This window comes from Urocitellus parryii, chromosome 12 (assembly GCF_045843805.1).
Source record: "Urocitellus parryii isolate mUroPar1 chromosome 12, mUroPar1.hap1, whole genome shotgun sequence".
In the NCBI taxonomy this organism is placed as follows: Eukaryota; Metazoa; Chordata; class Mammalia; order Rodentia; family Sciuridae; genus Urocitellus; species Urocitellus parryii.
In genome coordinates, this window is record NC_135542.1 from 51022989 (window position 1) to 51042691 (window position 19703).

Consider the following 19703-nt stretch of genomic DNA (forward strand, 5'->3'; position numbering starts at 1 on the left):
CACAGTCTGGCTGGGCACAAAATAACCAAGCCGCCACACAGCCTTGTAGGTTCAAAACAGGAACTCCTTTATTCTCCGCACGGGCCTTCTCCCCGACACACCACACACCAACCGGAAAATCCCTCCTCTGGCACTTCCCCAACCAATGCGAACTCTTCAGGAATCCCCGCGAGAGCTCAACCGGAACTCAACGGGAACTCCACGAGAACTCAAAAGTCATCATCTTAATGGCTTGCTGGCGTCACCTCTCAACCACTACTTCTGGCAAAAATGCCATGCGTCATCCCCGACTCGGCCATGGCCCTCAACAACCGTGTCTTTGATTCTCAAACTGCCTCGCAAGGTTACCTGCTGTCTCTCAACTCTGCTCTTCCAGTGTAGAGAAAGCAAAGCACTTAGCTGAGTATCTTTTTCTTGTGGGCAGTGGACCCCCAAGTTAAGGATGAAAGGGTTCTTTACTGGGAAAATGTTAGGAACAAAGAATACAGCTGTGGGAACAGCTGCTTTTCTCGTGTACCATCTGGTATGCCCCTCTCATGTCCTTTCTGCTTCTTTTTGTGTGCCTTCACTATTCTGTTGTCTTTGATTACTCATTGTTTTTGCTGTCCCATAACACTGACTAACAGATGACTTCAGTTTACCATTACCTTGGCTCATTATCTTGGCATCTTTTTGGCTTCCACTAACGGGCATTTCTTCCCATGCTTCTTCACTTAGATTCCTGAGAGAGAGAACCTGGCCAGTGCAGTTTATCACTCGTAGGAGATGACATAGGTAACTAGTGGCTGTGGTTTGGATGTGGTTTGAGTACATCCCCCAAAGGTTCATGTGTTGGAAGCTTGGTTCCATTGTGTTGATGTTGAAAGGTGGTGGAACCTTTAAGAGGTAGCACCCAAGAGAAGGTAATGAGGTCATTGAGGGTATCAGCCTTAGAAAAAATTAATACAGTTCTTTTAGGACCCTGGTTGGTTCCCCCAAGAATAGGTTGTTATAATGTGAGGCCACAAAATGTGCTTAGCCCCTTTGGCACATGACCATTTCCTTTCCTGCTTCTTTGCCTTATGGTGATGCATCCAGAGGGACCCTTCACCAGGACACTAGCACCATGTAATTTTAACTGTACAGACACAGAATTGAGTCAAATAATCTTCTTTACTAAGTACTGAGCTTAGGTATTCTGTCAGAGCAACTCAAAATGGGCTAAGACACTGGTCAGCCACTCTGTAGATTGATTGTTGGTAGGTCTGATTTACCCACATTGAATCTGACTGGCTTTTGCTGTGGACTTAGAGACATAACCACTTATGGCAGCACCTTTGGCAGGGACTATAAACAAGACAGCTCCCTGTAGAGGGGACTGTAAAATGGCAAGTATGTCTTGACTCTGTGATGCTTTCTAAGCTTTATATATCTTTTAACTTTCTGTGTGGCACTCCAGAGTTTAGTTTTTCATCTCGAGCTACGGGCCAAATGGACATACCTACCTGATTGTTTCTCCGTCACATCAGATTTTAAAATGAAGTCATCTTTCTTCCAAAACCAGTTCTTATTTTGTATCGGGTTGCTTAGTCTCCATAAGCTTCCTTTATAATCTTGTTTTCAGTTTTCCTTTCTTCTACATTTGGTTGTACACCAGGGTACCTAGTCTTCCTTTATAAAATCTCTTGTATTGGTCCCTTCCTTTATATTCACATTGATCCTGCCTTTACCATGCCATCAGCATCGCATGCTTGGGTCTACCAATTTCCTTGCTTTCCTCCTTGTTGCCTTTATCTCCTTTACCACTGCATCTCTCTCTCTTTTTTTTTTTTTTAAAGAGAGAGGGGGAGAGAGAGAATTTTTAATATTTATTTTTTAGTATTTGGAGGACACAACATCTTTGTTTTGTATGTGGTGCTGAGGATTGTACCCGGGCCGCATGCATGCCAGGCAAGCGCGCTACCGCTTGAGCCACATCCCCAGCCCCTACCACTGCATCTCCATAGAGCTACCAGGATAATCTTCAGACCCTTTTTGTCATTACTCTTAGCTCTCACTACTGTTTCTTTCAAGTCGACCATAGATATTTATCATAAGTATTTCCTGTGACATCAATGAGTGTGGTAATAATGTAGGATTTCTTTTCCCTCACTGTTAATGGAGTGATAAACAGGTGAATTTTAACATTAACAATAACATGAAGATGTGGAAAAGTCTTCAAATTCTGTTGTTAAGTCAGAAAAATATATGTAACACAAGTTATGCATGTGGATGTATTCAAAAGGATTTGAAAGTTCATACACCAAATTAACAGTATTTACCTCTAGAAAGGAAATATTATTAATGAGGGAATTTTAGTTTTTACTCTTCAAGTTTAGTAATATTTACTTTTTAAAAAATGATGTGCATATGTTTGCATTTTATTCTTTAATTAACTAATTTTTGTGGTGTTGGTGATCAAACCCAGGGCCTCACATATGCTAGGCAAGCATTGAGCTATGTTCCCAGCCTCTTAGTGAGACCCTGTCTCAAACGGCTTGCCTCAAACTTGTGATCCTCCTACCTCAGCCTCCTCAGTTGCTGAGATTACAGGCATGTCACTGCACCCAGCAGGAATGTTACTTTTTTGAGTTAAATAGAGTTAGCCAATTGAGTCAAACAGAGTTGAAGTATTATATGTTTTTGCAGAGTAGTAATGCACATCACAAGTGGCCTTTATTTCTACATAGAAAGTCAAGAATATCAAGCTATGTAAAGAGTGAACAGTATCAAACAATTGTGACTTCTGATGTCAAGTTTATGTATAAAATTGGTTATTTTGGGGGCTGGGCTTGTGGCTCAGCAGGTAGAGTGCTCGCCTAGGCACTGGGTTCGATCCTCAGCACCACATAAATGTCAAATAAAGATATTGTGTCCACCTAAAAAACATAAAAAATAAATATTAAAAAATTGATTATTTTTAATGTAATAGGTTGTCAAACACAATAAAATGAAAATTTTGTTAATTACATAAATACCTTCATCATTGTGGCTAATCTTTGTTTACCTTTAGTATTATTTAGAGTCATGCATGTGAACTGTGTTCCCAGACTCCTCTTTGCAAGATCAGCTGAGGCAGGAGGATTCAAGATAAGCCTCAGCAACTTAGTGAGACCTTGTCTCAAAATCAAAAATAAAAGGGCTAGGGATGTAACTCGTGGTGAAAGGACTCTTGGGTTTAATTCCCAGTACCCACCCCCGCAATATATATGTACATATACATATATGTGTGTATGTGTGTGTGTGCATGTATATGTGTGTGTGTGTATATATTTGTGTAAGTGGTTTAGTAAATAACAATGTAATTCAACATTGAATGATATAATTCTTCTTAGAAATGACTGTCTTCAATAATGTAGAAAGTTGGGCTTGGGTTGTGGCTTAGTGATAGAGTACTTGCCTAGCATGTGTGAGGCACTGGGTTCAATCCTCAGTACCATGTTAAAAAAATGATAATAAACAAAATAAATTTTAAAATGTAGAAAGTTATCTGATTTCATATATTTTTATTAATAATTCTGATCCTTATCTTAAAGCTGCCCAGCCCAAATCAAAGAAGACCTTAGCCAAACCCAATATGAGGAATATCGTGGTGGTGGATGGTGTTCGCATTCCATTTTTGCTGTCAGGCACTTCGTAAGTATGAAATTATCATGTTATTTTTTCCTTCTTTTATGCTACTGACTAAAGTGTTCTTTGTAAATGTAACCTAGTAGGTAATAAAATTGTTAATGGACTAATGTATAGATAGCAACTCCAGGAATAAATATAGAATAAGTTAAGCTAGTGTGAAATAAAAATGGCAGAATTTTTTTATCCTTTCTCATAAAACAGACCTATCAGATTGAATAAGCCATGCTTTGAAAGCCCAATGTAGATCCAGACACCTTGCTTCCAAGAGCTATCCTTTTCTTTTCTGGAGACAGTATATTACTTAAAACAAAAAACAAACAAAAAAACTTTATATATATATTTGTAGATAGACACAATAAGTTTATTTTATTTAGTTATTTATTTTTATGTGCTGTTGAGGATCGAACCCAGTACCTCACACATTCTAGGCAAGAGTTCTACCACTGAGCCACAACCCTAACCCCGAGTATATTTTTATACCTCCTCAGAAGTTTGAGTGCTGAAGATGTGGGCCTATGGATACTCCAAAGGGCCCATAATATACTGCTTTGGCTTCCTGGAGATTATTAGACTTGAAGTTGACAGGTCTGGTTCAAACCAGGGGCATAACACAACCCCAAGTGTGTGGGACCAGAATGGTCCTAGACCAGCCTGAAAATTCCTTAGAACCTAACAGCTGTTTTCCTTGGTCTTTTGTGTCTCTACTGAGGTTCAGTTTGTCTAAAAGTTGATAATGGGTTTTAGTAATTAGGTGCAAACAATTCTATTCTGTGTAAATTGTTTTAGTATTCATATTTTGAGTAAGCAGACACTAACTTTAAAACTTTTAAGAAATATTAGGTTATTTAGTAAAAATAATAAGACCTATCTTTATATACTGATATGGAAGATCTGAGATCTTAAAGATATGTTAACTATAAAAAGTAGTTTACAGGGTTGGGTTATAGCTTAGTGATAGAGCTTCAATCCTCATCACCACATATATAAAAATAGATAGATAGAGGCCCTGGGTTCAATCCTCAGCACGATAGATAGATAGATAGATAGATAGACAGACAGACAGACAGACAGACAGACAAAAGATCCATTGAAAACTAAAAAATAATTTTTTTAAAAAGTAGTTAACAGAGCGCTGTATATAATATGCCATCATTTGAAAAGTATGTGTGTGTGTGTGTGTGTGTGTGTGTGTGTATAAACATATTTACAACCAATCAACAACAGTCATTTTTAAATTAGGACCTGGAAAGTATTTTCTCAGGAGTACTGCTATAATTATATGGTGGTGAAATTTCTTCCTTCATCCTATTTTGTTAATGTGGTAATCCATTTAACCTTATTTCTCATTATAATCTTTTTCCTTTACCGATACAATAATGGTAAGAGTAAGAAGCTGAAGGCTTTAGCAGGAAGAGAAGAGGAGATGGAATATTAATATTCCCTGTGCTCAGCAGCAACAGGGTAGAAAAAGAAAAGTTCCATCAAGAGAAAAAAAGGTCTTGGTGGGGAAGACCACTTTTTTTATAAGAGCTGTTTGTATACTATGTAGTGTTTGATTCTGTTTTACCAACTGTTAAAAATAGAAACATACTCAACTATTTACTTATGTATTTGACATTCTCTTGGGTGACTAGTATTTGTATGAAATTTGGTTTGAGGTATTCAGCACATTAGATATTGTTTCTTCCTTTTGATATTATTTATTGCTGTGTTTCAGTTTATTTGCAGATCCCGATTAAAGAAGAGAAAATTTATGAGTCATTTAGTGATACAGAAAGGAGGAAAACCTTTTGAATAATTTAAGAAATAATACTTAATAGGAAAGAAAGAATAAAAAGTATTTTAAGACAATATTCATGTAAAGAACAAAAGTGACCGAAATTCATAGAGTAATATAGAGGGAAAATACAAGGATTTGGAATTTTCTTTCTTTTTTGGTATCTGGGATTGAACTCAGGAACTCAGGGGCACTCAACCACTGAGCCTCATCTCAGCCCTATTTTGTATTTTATTTAGAGGCAGGGTCTCATTGAGTTGCTTAGCACTTCGCTTTTGCTGAGGTTGGCTTTGAGCTTGAAATCCTCCTGCCTCAGCCTCCAAGCTACTGAGATTACAAGCTTGTATCACCATGCCCAACTGGATTTGGAATTTTCTAAGGAAAAATTTATGTGACAGTTTTGTCATTATTGCTGCTAAAATTAAAGTAACAAATAAGTCTTCTATAGTAGTAGATAATTTTCTAAGCACAAAGATTTTTTTTCCATTTAATTTGAAGAAACTTTGCTTTCAACTAGAGTGTTTTTCCTAGAAAGTACTTCATTGATATAGGAGCCTTTGGGACATACTCCTGGAAACAGACTCCAACAGCAGAATTCTGCAGTCTGTCAGTCATTCTGGTAGAAAACAGAGTGGGATCATAAGAGTAAATAATAAGTAATTTGTGATTTAGGCATTTTCAAATTGATACATAGCCTTTCCCCCCCTCTCATTCTATGCTAAGGTGAGGAAACTGATTTTACCTGTGAAAAATTTAGAAACTTCTGATGATTCTGCTGTGATTTAGAGTGAAAATAAAAACGTCTTTGGATATTTTTTAATTTTCAGAAACTTAAAGAACTTCATTTTTTTTATTTAAAGGGAATTCACTTTTGACATTTAAGTAAACCAATAAGTAAATAGAGTTCACACCCAGAGCTTAGTTTCTGAATAGGTCGCTTCAATAAAAGAAATCAGGGGCTCCTTTGAAGAATGGCTGCAGCCAGGCCAGAAAAAATTCAAGATGAGCCAGGAACATCTTGTCGAGCCAGAAAGTCAAGTGCTTAAAAAAAAATCTATAGAGAGAGATATATATACACACAGAGATATACACACACACACACACAGCACATAGATATCTATATCTCTATATGTATGTATATATAAATATATATATGTATACAAATACATATATATACACATATATATATATGTATTTGTATACATGTATATATATTTTTGTGTATATATGTGCTAACATATGTATATATACATGTATTTCAAATGTGTGTGTATATATATGTGTATGTGTAGAGAGAGAATGTGTTGTGCCAAAAAAATGCAGGGTCAACCTTAAACAGCTCCCAGTCATGAAAGCTAGAAACTATGATCAACAACATAAATTACAGTAGTAATGAACCATGACCTGAAGAATAAAATAAATATTCATAAGATCAGTCTCATATAAGTAAATGATTGAAAGAATAAATAAACCAGAAGGAAGAAATCTTTTTTACGGAAGAGTTTCAATTAATGAATATAGAAGGAATGAGGAGAAGAAATAGGTCACCATTAGAATGGCACACTAGTGGTTGCTGCAACCTGGATCTACAAGAATGGTACAATTAGTAGATGAAATGTTAACAAGAAATAGAATATTTTCATAGTATCTCTACCCTGTTCCCAAATATTTGTTACTTATTGTCATTATTTTAACATGTGTCCACAAATTGTTACTCCCACTAGGATGTGGAGCTTGATTCTCTTCCCTTTAGAGTGGGCTGGACTTCCTTACTAACTTCTTACAGACTGAGTTTTATAGAAAAGGAAAAAGAGTAACTTTATAGTGGAGAAAACTGGCAGGCAACCAAATGATGGAGTTAGCATCACCAGTAATAAGACATCTTATGTTGTACCCTGATAATGAAGAAGTAAGAAGAGCACTTTACCTTTGTGATATTCTTCATGAAACAAGGGAATACTGAAATGACAGATTGGGAGAAACTAAGGAGGCATGACAACTAAATGCAGCATGGTGTCCTGGATTGGATCCTAGAACAGAAAAATAACATCTGTAGAAAAACTAATGAGATCTCAGTAAAGTTGGTAGCTTATTGAGTATTATACTAATGTTAATTTCTTTTTTTTTTTTTTAAGAGAGAGAGAGAGAGAATTTTTTTTTTTAATATTTATTTTTTAGTTTTTGGCAGACAGAACATCTTTGTTTGTATGTGGTGCTGAGGCTCGAACCCGGCACCGCACGCATGCCAGGCAAGCGCGCTACCGCTTGAGCCACATCCCCAGCCCTAATGTTAATTTCTTAGTTTTAATAAATGCATAGTGGTTAGGTAAGACTAACATTAGAAGAAGCTCAAGGTAGAGGGAATAAAAAACTGTTCTATCTTTTCAGTTCTTTTGTAAATCTCAAATTACTTCAAAGCAAAAAAGCCTAATACATTCCCTATGTATTTTTAGTCATTACAAAATAAATAATGTACTTTGTAATATTTTTAAAGTCCTCAAAAGGTGGGTTTTAATTTTAAATATTGTACACAATATTATATACATACTTGACCATATTTTTTGTTTGGGTGTTTTTGTTTTGTTTTGTTTTGTTTTGGTACTAGGAATTTACTTAGGGATGCTTCCACTGAGCCACATTCCCCAGCCCTTTGGATTTTTTTTTTTATTTTAAAACAGGGTGTTGCTAAATTGCTCAGGATGGCCTTGAATTGTGATTCTCCTGTCTTAGCCACCCAAATTGTTGAGATTACAGGCGTGTGCCACCACGCCTGGGTTTTAATTTTAAAGAATATGATTTAACTTTTGTCATGCTGAACAATTAAGTATAGGTCATCATTTTTGTTAGATTTTATTCAAGTTCTATAGGAGCTAAGGATTGCCAGATTTTTAAGGATGACAAATAATAAAGTCACTGTTTTTTTTTTTTTTTTTTAATTGATGGACTGCTTTGGATAATAAAGGTAAGTGCATTTTCAGCAGCATATGTTAGATGATATCTAGGTATTTTAAATAGAATGAAAAGAAATTTATTGATGCTCTACGCTTTGGTTTAAATTATTTGTTTTCTTTCCCCAGATATAAAGACCTGATGCCACATGATTTGGCTAGAGCAGCACTTTTGTAAGTAAATGCAGTTTCATTTTCGTTCATATTTTAGTAAAGGTACTTTGTCCAGTATTTACTCTTGAAATAGCATGCTCCATAGAATTTCCATATATAGGACATATTAATTTTTATGTTATAAATATTGACTAGCTTCTACAAGATTAATTTACTTTCCATTTTAAGCATTATGTGCTACACATATTTGAGCAGCTCATGAATATCAGCAGTCTTTATTTTGCATGCTTATTATATATTGTCTTGGTATGATAATATTCTTTAATGAGTACCTGGCTAGCCTCAGTACTACTAGATTAATCAACCTAAACACAATATATATATTTGATGATTATCTTAAGAACTTAATTACTATATGAAGGTAGCTGAGCAGATTATGTAGATATTATCCTATTTGAAAGAAGTCTAGCAAAAACCTGAAGATTCATTTGTAAACCAAGTAAAAATATAAAATTCTGAGCCAGGCATGGTGGTGCACACCTGTAATCCCATCAGTTCATGAGGCTGAAGCAGGAGAATCACAAGCTCAAGACCAGCCTGGGCAATTTAGTGAGAAATTTTCTCAAAATACAAATAAAGCTGGGGAGTTAGCTCAGTGGTAGAGTCCTCCTGTATTGAATTCCCAGTAACAGGGAGCCAGGAAGAGGGAGGAAATGTGATTAAATGAGATTGAGATGGATTAATAATTTGTGAGAGTCATTAAATGGCTGTTTCTAGAGTGAAAAATAACATGTAAGTTATTAATCTTATTCATTTTCCAATGTCACTTTGCCTTAGTGTCCTCAGACAGCCATAGTTCATTCTAAAAGTCCTTCACTTGACCTTTCTGCCCATTAAAATTTCTTTCTTTTATTCCTGCCAAATTTCAAGAATGAGTGCAAGTAGCAGTTGCTTCTCTTTCCTTGCTATCATTTATTCTCCATAATTTCATAATAATTATTTTCAGTCTCATTTCTCTAAAGTAACTATACTTTGGAAGCTTCTCTTAATAGTAACTGTGATTGCTAGATAAAATGGACCATTCTTTTTTGAGGCTTCTATCTCTGTATTTGACACTGTAAACTTTACTTGAAACTGGTCCTTTGACTTCTTTCTGCCTTCATGATTTTTTTTTTTTTATCATTTCCTGGTTCTTCTATATGCCTGGCCCCTCCCCTGCCTTTTTTTTTTTTTTTTTTTTTGAGATGGGGTCTTGCCATGTTGCCCAGGCTGACTTCAAACTCCTGGATTCAAGCCGTCCTCTTGTCTCATCCTCCTGGGTGACTAAGACTAGAGGCCTGTGCCAACATGCCTACCTGCTTCTCTACTTTTAAAAAACTGTATATATATATATATATGTATATGTATTTATGTATGGTACTGGGGATTGAACCCAGGGGCACTCCACTAGTGAGCTACAACCCCAGCCCTTTATAGTTTTTATTTTGAGATAAAGTGTCACTAAGTTTCTTAGAACTCAGTTAGTCTCAGTTTCTGAGACTGACCTTAAACTTGGGATCCTCCTGCCTCAGCCTCCTGAGTCACTGAGATTACAGATTCTTTTTCTATTTTTTAAAGGTATTTTACAAGTCTGGGTACTTAATAGTTTATATTTCTCTGTATGCCCCTTTTCCATTAAAAATCTCATTTGCTTAATCCTTATTTTTTAAATGTAGACTACTCCCAAATCTCTACATTTGACCTCTTTTCATAGATACCTCAAACTCAGAACATCAAAAATAAAGAAATATCTAGCAGCTGGGATTATAGGCATGTACCAGTGTGCCTGGCTTGTTCTTTAGTCTCTTTTAATCTAGAACATTTTCTTTCTCCCCCTGCTCCCCATGACTGACTTTTTGAAAAATCTGGGCCAGCTTTCCTATAGAATATCCCATTCTAGGTGTCCAGTTTTGTTTGTTTTGTACTGGAGATTGAATCCAGGGGGTACTGAGCCAAATTCCCAGCCCTTTTTTCATGCTTTATTTTGAGAAAAGGTCTTGCTAAATTGCTTAGGGCCTTGCTAAATTGCTGAGCCTGGCCTTGTACTTGAAATCCTTCTGCCTTAGCCTCCTAAGTTGTGCTGGGATTATAGGTGTGTGAGGCTGTACCTGGCCCATTCTGGGTGTTCTTCATGAAGATATTTAACTTTCCTCTCCTGAATTTTCTGTAAACTGGAAATAATCCCATTTTTTTAATCTCTGGGAGATACTTCAAGTTGGTTCTTATGTCCCTTTTGTTTTTTAGTATAACTACATATGATAAAAGGCACAGATTTTAAGTGTGTTCTTTAATGAGTCTTGACAAATGTGTATACCCATGTTCTTATTTTGATACGGTCTCATTCAACTTGGAGCACTTCCTAACACCCACCCCCTCCACCCGCCAGTACTGGGGACTGAACTTGGGTGCTTTACTACTGAGCTACATCCCCTATCTTTTTTATTTTTGTTGTGAGACCGGGTCTCATTAAGTGCTGAAGCTGGTTTGAACTTCAGAGACAGGGTCTCACTGAGTTGCTTAGCGCCTCACTGTTGCTGAGGCTGACTTTTTTTTAGCTTTAGGTGGACACAATATCTTTATTTTACATTTATGTGATGCCGAGGATTGAACCCAGTGCCTTGGGCATGCTAAGTGAGCACTCTACCACTGAGCCAAAACCCCAGCCACCGCCCCCTCCCCACCCAGGCTGACTTTTGAATTCTCTGTCCTCCTGTCTCAGCCTTCTGAGCTGCTGGGATTACAGGTGTGTGCCACCACCCCCCGGTTTATTTGTCTCTTTTAATTTTTTTTTTTATTAAACTGGAAACTTTGGTTTCTACTAAATATGACTTTATTATTTTTATTTATCTATTTTATCCAATTCCAAATTATTTTCATTTTTCCTTTCTGATTTCTCATTACCAATTTATCATCAAGTGTTGACTTTTTAAATCACTCTTTCATTTATTTCTTTGATAAGGTGCCAAATGTTTGTTAAATTAAAGATACAATGTCCTTTTAAGTTCAAAACTTACCTTTTAATTTAATTTACATTTTATTTCTTTATCTTTATGGTGCTGGGGCACAAACCCAGGGCATCCCACCTGCTAGGCAAGTGCTCTACCTATGAACTACATCCCCAGCCCAAGAGTTAGCTTTTTAAGAATTTACATATATATATATATTTTTTTTTTGCCTGATATTTTATTCAGTATATTTAACTGTGTTTTTCATGGTTAATTGTCCCAATAACCTAGCCCCCCAAAACTAGACCCAAAATTTGTTAAGTAGCTCATTTAATCAAATTTGTTCTCAAGGTATTAAAGCCAACAGGCTCTCATTATAAGGCTTACCTTTTTAAGGAAGTTCATTGTTTTGTTTTGTTCTGTTCTGTAATATTGGGGATTAAGTCCAGGGGCACTCTACTACTGATCTACAGCCCCAGCCATTTTTATTTTTTATCCTGAGATAGTGTCTCCCTAGGTTGCTGAGGCTGGTCAAGGCAATTCTCCTCTTGGCTTTCTGTATGACTGGGATTACAGGTGAACACCATCACTCTTGGCTTAGTCAGTGTTTCAAGTGATGATTCTGACACTACCTTAATGCATAAAGTGTTTATTTGCTTTGGATTTCTTCTTTCAGGGGTTTATTGCAACGGACCAATGTCCCAAAAGAAGTTGTTGATTATATCATCTTTGGCACAGTTATTCAGGAAGTGAAAACAAGCAATGTGGCTAGAGAGGTGAGTAAAACAAACTTTATATTGTTTAAATCGATTGATAGGGGCTGGGATAAGGCTTAGTTTAAAATCACATGCTTAGCATGGGTGAGGCCCTCAGTTCAATGCCCAGTCCTATAAAAAATGGGATATTCAATTTGAATTAAAAGTTCATAGAATTTACTTTTTGAAAGTCTTTGAAATATACTAAGTAAACTTACATTTGTCTTAAAATGTGATTTTACAGCTAAAATAATAAATTTTAAAGATAATTATACTATAGTGCTAGGACTGGGGCTCAGTGGTAGAGCGCTTGCCTTGCCACATGTGAGGCCCTGGGTTTGATCCTCAGCAACATATAAAAATAAATAAATAAAAATAAAGATATTGTGTCCATCTACAACCCCAAAATATTACAAAAGATAATTATACTATAAATCAAAAGATGTGCACTGTTAGTTTATTCATTCTTTATTATAAATAAATCAATTATTTGAGTGGATTCAAGAAATGTTAAATTGTCTCTCATCTTGTGTTAGGAAAATAGAGATTTTGACAATGTGTGGCTGGTGTTATGTTTTATAATGTTAGATATCATGGTTATAAATAATTTAAAAGTTCAACATTTTACAAAGAATTAATTTAATAACTTAGTTTTTGTAATTAGCAGAAGAAAGTTCCAATTGAGGAACTCTTCTCCCTTGCTCCCCAAAACTTGTTCCAATTGAGTTAGTGAGACACAGGCATTGAGTTAGTGAGACATAGGCGGTGGTTTTTTTTTTTTTTATGACTGTTTCACAGAGGTTTACTTTTACCCTAGTTGGCGTAGCTCCATGTATAGTTCATTGGGCAATGAGATAATGTTAGACCTTGGAATGTCTGTGATGTGTCCCACAGGCATTTCACAGTGAACACCAAACCACATCTTCTGGGCTTCGTTTTAATTGGAAAGTGATTATTTGGTTAATGTTGACCTCATTGCACATTTCAGTGCTCATTTCTAGTCTGTGCTTGTGTTTGTGAATAGTGAAGTTGTGAGGTAATAAGTTTCATCGCTGTCCGACAAGAGAAAAGGGCAGCTGAGCAGGACTCAAAGTGTTTGTTCTGCTTTACCATTTTACCCTTCAGTAAACATTAAAACTGTCCGAAGGCCTGTCACTACCACTCAAGCCCTTAGAAATCAACTAAATGTTGTTGAGGAACAGAAAGAAGTTTATGTTTCTCTATTTTAAATTGTTTGGTTTTCTCTATACCTTAATGTTTCTGAATGTATCAAATGAGATGGTTTCATGAGTATATAAAGCCATCAAACTGTTCATAATACATTTTCAACTCTTATATTCTGAAAATAAAGTGACTTTAATAAGAGTACTTAAAAATAAATGTTAAATTTGTTTCCGTTTTCTCTGTATTTATGTTGTTTCCTAAAACTAAGTCCATAAAAAAATAAAATAAAACTAAGTCCATGATTTTTCTTTGAATTTTTTTCCTGCAAGTTTTAAACTCATATGCAAATCTCAGATATTAATTGACATGAGGTAGTTTCCCCTCTCGCCCTTAATACTGGTCATGTTGTTCTCCAGGTAATTTTTGTAGTGGCTACAGGGAGAGGTTGACGGAATATTTATGAGAATGTAACTTTAAAGTTGAAATTATAACCTATAAAAATATAATTTCTAGCTAAAGAATTTTTTTAGAACCTGTGTCTATATTAATAGTTAATTTGAAATCCTAAAAAGCTTCTCATGAACCTGAGTTTGCTGAAAGATTTCCTCATATTTTCCTGCTTCCAATTAAACTAAGTGGTATCTTCCGTTTTTCTCCTTATCACCTTGAAAACTATTCAAACTTTAAATAGAAGCATGTGGACAAGGGTCACCAGCTACCACTTCTATTTAAAGCTCCTTCAGTCTGAGTCAGCTGAGGCCAAGGGCAACACATGCTGTAAGGCCCTTATGAGAATCAGGCCATTAGAACCTGAATGCCCCTTACACTTGCCCCACTGAGGAACTCTTCTCCCTTGCTCCCCGAACACTTTTTTTTTTTAAAAGAGAGAGGGAGAGAGAAATTTTTTAATGTTTATTTTTTAGTTCTCGGCGGACACAACATCTTTGTTGGTATGTGGTGCTGAGGATCGAACCCGGGCCGCATGCATGCCAGGCGAAGCGTACTACCGCTTGAGCCACATCCCCAGCCCAAGTATAGTCAATTTTGTTTGTTTTGTTTTGTTGCACTTTCGGGATTGAACCCATGCTACCTTTATCACTGAGCTGCACTTTCAGTCCCCAAAAGTGAATTCCTTGTAATGAGATTCAGAATTTCATAGTAAAGAGTTGGGGGGAATTGGAAGCTTTCATTTTTTTTGTTTTATTTTGCAGTACTGAGGCTTCACATGCTGAGCAGGTCCTCTACCACTGATCTACCCCTAGAACTTAATTTTTAAAGTGAAGCTTTACTATTAGAAAAATTATAATAATTAATTCAATGAGCAAAAATGGAATTAGACATTTTTTTTGTTAGCAGCATAATTTCTCCAATAAATAATATAATAAAATTATAAATATCTTCCTTTCATGTTTGACTTTTTGTGCCACCAAAATAGAGGCCATTATGCCCAATTAATGGAGGATGTCAGTTTTCCTCAAAGCCCCTCAAACCACAAATCACTCTCTTACATTATTGTCCTGGCCAACCTCTCTTCCAGTTGTAAACTGTTGTGACCATTATTTGTCAGGGACTCACTTGTAATTGAGGCAATTTTCTAAGGTTTCTTTCATGGAATTGAACTTCTGTATATTTGGCAAGTTCTGCTTTGCCTTAGGTCAGCAGTGTCGTGCTTGAGAGAGACTAAGTGGCAGTTAGAAGAGAGATGAGTGTTAAAGTAGGCCTGAGTGGGAATTCTGTTATGAATGGTCAGTTCCTTAAGAAAGATTTTCATGGGCTGGTGTTGTGGCTCAGCAGTGAGGCACTGTGTTCAATCCTTAGCGCCACATAAAAAAATTAAATTGATAAATAAAGGTATTAAAAAAAAGAAACATTTTCATGTTTGTTGACTTTTGCTTTGCTTCTAAACTTTATAACTGCTGGGACACAGATCATAAGAGGTCCATAGTTGAAATCAAATTGAATCCTTGATGATTTTGAGCAAAGCATTGCTAAATATTAGGTGAGACATAAGAGTTTTATAGCCACTAGAAACTGGCTATCAGGAATTTGCAGTTCTTGCCAATTAATAACAAGATGAAAAATTTGTAAATAATTTCTGCGATGGGCTTAATTTTATTCTAAACATTGCTCTTTAGAATATTAAAAATGGAATCCTTTCCTAACTCACAGTGCAGACTAGTAGTGCTCATAATGTCATTTACATGATTTATTTCCATTGTAAATGATCACTTCATTCACTGTTTCCTGAAGGCTGCCCTTGGAGCTGGCTTTTCTGACAAGACTCCTGCTCACACTGTCACCATGGCTTGCATCTCTTCAAACCAAGCCATGACCACAGGTATGTTAATTTTTTCTTTTGTCTGTTACAGAATTTAAAAAAAATAGTAATTTCAAAAGAAATAAATGATTAGCACACATCTCTTCATTTAAAAAATAAGGTCACATTAAAAATTTGGGGGTTTTGACAGTAGTTGTCAACCTTTTTCTTGTTCTCTACATCTGAGGCAAATAGCTGTTGATGTTGCTCTTCCACCAATAAAGTGGCTGGTTGCAGCAGGGATTGTCCACTTGAGGAGCATGTCTTTAGGAAAGTGCTTCAGAACCAGAGGCATGAAGAACTTATAACCTCCTGGGTTTTAAACTTAGGTGATTCTGATGTGACCCTTCCCACCACCACCACGATAGTTGCGTAATTGTAAATCCTTGCTTTGGCATGACCCTATCCTTCACTTTTTCCCATCATCATTGGCATTTCATAAATCATTGTGACTTCTAACAAACTTTTAACAATTTATGGGACATTTTGTGGAAGGACCCTTAATATGAAAAGGCAGGAAACCTGAAAAGCTTAGTACTCATGTGCTGTTTTAGTAACATCAAGGCCAGGTTGGGCAGGCCAGGTTTGGCAGCCCAGCTCATAGGTCACAGGGAATGATGCCAGAGGCAGTGATTGGGGGTATTTTCCACTCTAGCAGCAGGTTGACCAACACCTGGTTAGAATGACTTGCTAGTGGTTCTAAAGAGGAAGATGGTCTGCCTTATATCTCAAAGCCAAAATTTCTGTGGCTTATAATAAAAATTAACATTTTCTACAGGGGGAAGATTTTTTTATTCCCCCAAAACTAAAGCTGAGAGCATGTAAAATATACAAGATAAAGCATGATTTGGTGGCACAGGCCTGTGGTCCTAGTACCTTATTTGGGAGGCAGAAGCAAAAGAATGGTGAGCTTGAAGCCAGCCTTGGCAACTAATGAGATCCTGTTTCCAAAAAATGGGGTGGGGGACTGCAAGGTCCTCTGGTTTAGAATATGATTTGCAACAGAGTTGATCCAATGGTTATATCCAGAAGTTGATGTCCATATGGTCTGAATGAAATGTACTTTTCTGTAGTTGTTGAATGCGTTTTTAGTCGTTTAAAAAATTAATTTTAATTCCTCTGAAAAGATGAAAATTTTAATTACAGATGTTCAAAGTGGATAACTGTTACATGGTTTTTTAATTATCTAAGATGCTTAAATTTCATTGGTGTGTTATGTTTCTGCAAAAGATGTTCATTTATATATAACCTGTGCCCTTTAGCTGTTGGCCTGATTGCTTCCGGACAGTCTGATGTGGTCGTGGCTGGTGGTGTTGAGTTAATGTCCGACGTCCCTATTCGTCATTCAAGGAAAATGAGGAAAATGATGCTTGATCTTAATAAGGCCAAGACAATGGGCCAGCGACTGTCTTTGCTCTCTAAATTCAGATTGAATTTCCTATCACCTGAGGTAAGACTTGTGAACCTTATATAAATAGAGACTTGAGTTTCCAGAGCATCCTGCCGTAGAGATTTAGAATTAGATAAGCTCAGGCGTGTTCTAAGATGCTCTTCATTACAGAAAGGTAATGATTTGGTCAAGATGGAAAAAAATGTATATTGGTTAGAAAATTTGAATTTGTAACCCTCTTTGTAATGCCTTGCTCACAAAGAGCTTCTCTTGTCTTGGTCTTGATAGATGATCAACAAATAGATTTTCACTTTTCCAAATAACATTAAATAATCCTAGGTGTCATGTGACACTTCTAAATAATGTACCTCCCTTCCTAGCTGCCTGCAGTGGCTGAATTCTCGACCAGTGAGACCATGGGCCATTCTGCAGACCGACTGGCTGCCGCCTTTGCTGTTTCTCGACTGGAACAAGATGAATATGCCCTGCGCTCTCACAGTCTTGCCAAGAAGGCACAGGATGAAGGACTCTTGTCTGATGTTGTTCCCTTCAAAGTACCAGGTAAAATCAAATACTTCATGATACTTATTAGCAAGTTCTATATTGCTCCAGTTGCTCCGAATACTCAAAGACTCTTAAATGACTTTTCAGTAGGTTTATTGATTCTGTTTCCAAAATACTCTTTAAACACTGACTCAAGTTTTGATTTGTATCATAACACAAGTAAAATTTTTTTACATTTTTATAAGACCTTCCTTTTATATTTTCCTGATATCTTTTAGTTCTTAAGTATATCCTTATTTTTAAAATTCTTGATTCATGTCTCTTCTATATAAAATAGCCAAATGTGAATGAGCATCTTAAAAAAACAGGGTTTTTAAAAATTGAATTAGTTCATTTATATGACTTTCCAAATGTCTTTAACAGTTTATTTAAAAATTTGATCATATTTTGATAACTATAAAAGGTTTTCTTTTGGGTTTGGGATTTAATTCAGTGGTAGAGTCCTTGTCCATAGCATCATTAATCCTGGATTGAGCCCTAGGACCTAGAAAAAGAAAGCTTTTTGTCTTTGGAATAGGTACAATTTACATTTCATTCATTTTTGTAATTTTTAAAGTACATTTCTCTAAAGATCTATAATGTTTGTAGTTCCTTAAAGTTACAAAGTTCCTGTTTTTATAGGAAAAGATACAGTTACCAAAGACAATGGCATCCGTCCTTCCTCACTGGAACAGTTGGCCAAACTGAAACCTGCATTCATCAAGCCCTATGGCACAGTGACAGCTGCAAATTCATCTTTCCTGGTAATTGTCAATGCTGTTTGTATTTAGTAATAACATTTATTTCTGTACTCTGAAGTAAATTTATTTTTGTATATTATGAATAGAGGCTTAAAATTCAGTTATTTATTGTAAAAGATAATGTTAAAATAGAACGCCTTAAAAAAGTAAAATAATAGCATTAAGACTTTAAAAGTCATCCAATCACCATTCTGATACAAAAGCTGTTCTCTTCATGTACTTAGCTGGCTAAAAATATTATTGCCTCTGCTGTGCCCTAGAGAGGAAAAGAACAGACAGGTGTGATACAGTGAGAACGTGCTGCAATAGCTGTAAGGATAGGCCATTGGAGAAAATAAATAGACAGGGCTCAGGGAACTGGGGGTGTGGGGTAGTCAGGGAAGCTCCTCAGAGATATCACTGGAATGGAGAATTTTGAAGAAAGAGTAAAATTCAATTCAGGAAGTATAAAAAAGTTATCCCAGGCTGAGTGGTGGCACACACCTGTAATCCCAGCAATTTGGGAGGCCAAGGCAGGAGGATTGCAAGTTTGAGACCAGCCTTCCTAAATTGCCTCAGAAACTTAGGAAGGTCCTCAGCAACTTTAGCAAGACCCTGTCTCAAAATTAAAAAAAAAAAAAAAAATTTTTAATTAAAAAAATAAATATGGGATTAGGGTTGTGGCTCAGTGATAAAGCGTTTGCCTAGCACATGCAAGGCCCTGGGTTCGATCCTCTGCACCACATAAAAATAAATATAATAAAGGTATTGTTTCTAACTACAACTAAAAAATAAATATTTAAAATAAAATAAAGGGTTGGGGATGTTCCACTGGGGTGGTTAAGCACCCCTTGGGTTCAATTCCTGGTACCAAAAAAAAAGTCATTCCAGGCAAAGGGAACAGTAAATGAAAAATCAAGGAGCTATGACACCAAGGACCTCTTTGGAAAAAGCTTATTTGGAGCATAGAATATGAACTGGAATATGAGGAAAAATACAAAGAATAATGGGATACCTCTGATACCTCCTTTAGCTTTAATAATTAGAAAATAATGTTCTAGGTCTGGGGTTGTGGCTCAGTGGCAGAGCACTTGCCTAGCATGTGTGAGGTACTAGGTTCGATTCTCAGCACCATTTATAAATAAATAAAATACAGGTCCATAGACAACTTTAAAAAAAATATGAAAAAAAAAAATGCCACCTGGTCATAATGTCTGGAAATAGGCAGATGTTTGTCATACTTGCCCATGGTGACTAATTAATGCCTGCTATTGATGGACTGCAGGCAGGGTACCTGGAATAGTTTCAACAATATACATC

The 19703-nt window shown here is 36.2% G+C and overlaps 1 protein-coding gene across 1 annotated transcript in view; it reads left to right on the forward strand.

Annotated features, from left to right (window-relative positions):
* Positions 1–19703, forward strand: part of Hadhb (hydroxyacyl-CoA dehydrogenase trifunctional multienzyme complex subunit beta) — a 38980-nt gene that overhangs the window by 10374 nt on the left and 8903 nt on the right. Inside the window, exons 4-10 of the mRNA XM_026408307.2 lie at positions 3555–3654; positions 8506–8550; positions 12151–12250; positions 15644–15731; positions 16973–17160; positions 17481–17661; positions 18286–18407. Coding sequence (XP_026264092.2) covers positions 3555–3654; positions 8506–8550; positions 12151–12250; positions 15644–15731; positions 16973–17160; positions 17481–17661; positions 18286–18407 — 824 coding nt within the window. The remainder of the gene's footprint in view (positions 1–3554; positions 3655–8505; positions 8551–12150; positions 12251–15643; positions 15732–16972; positions 17161–17480; positions 17662–18285; positions 18408–19703) is intronic.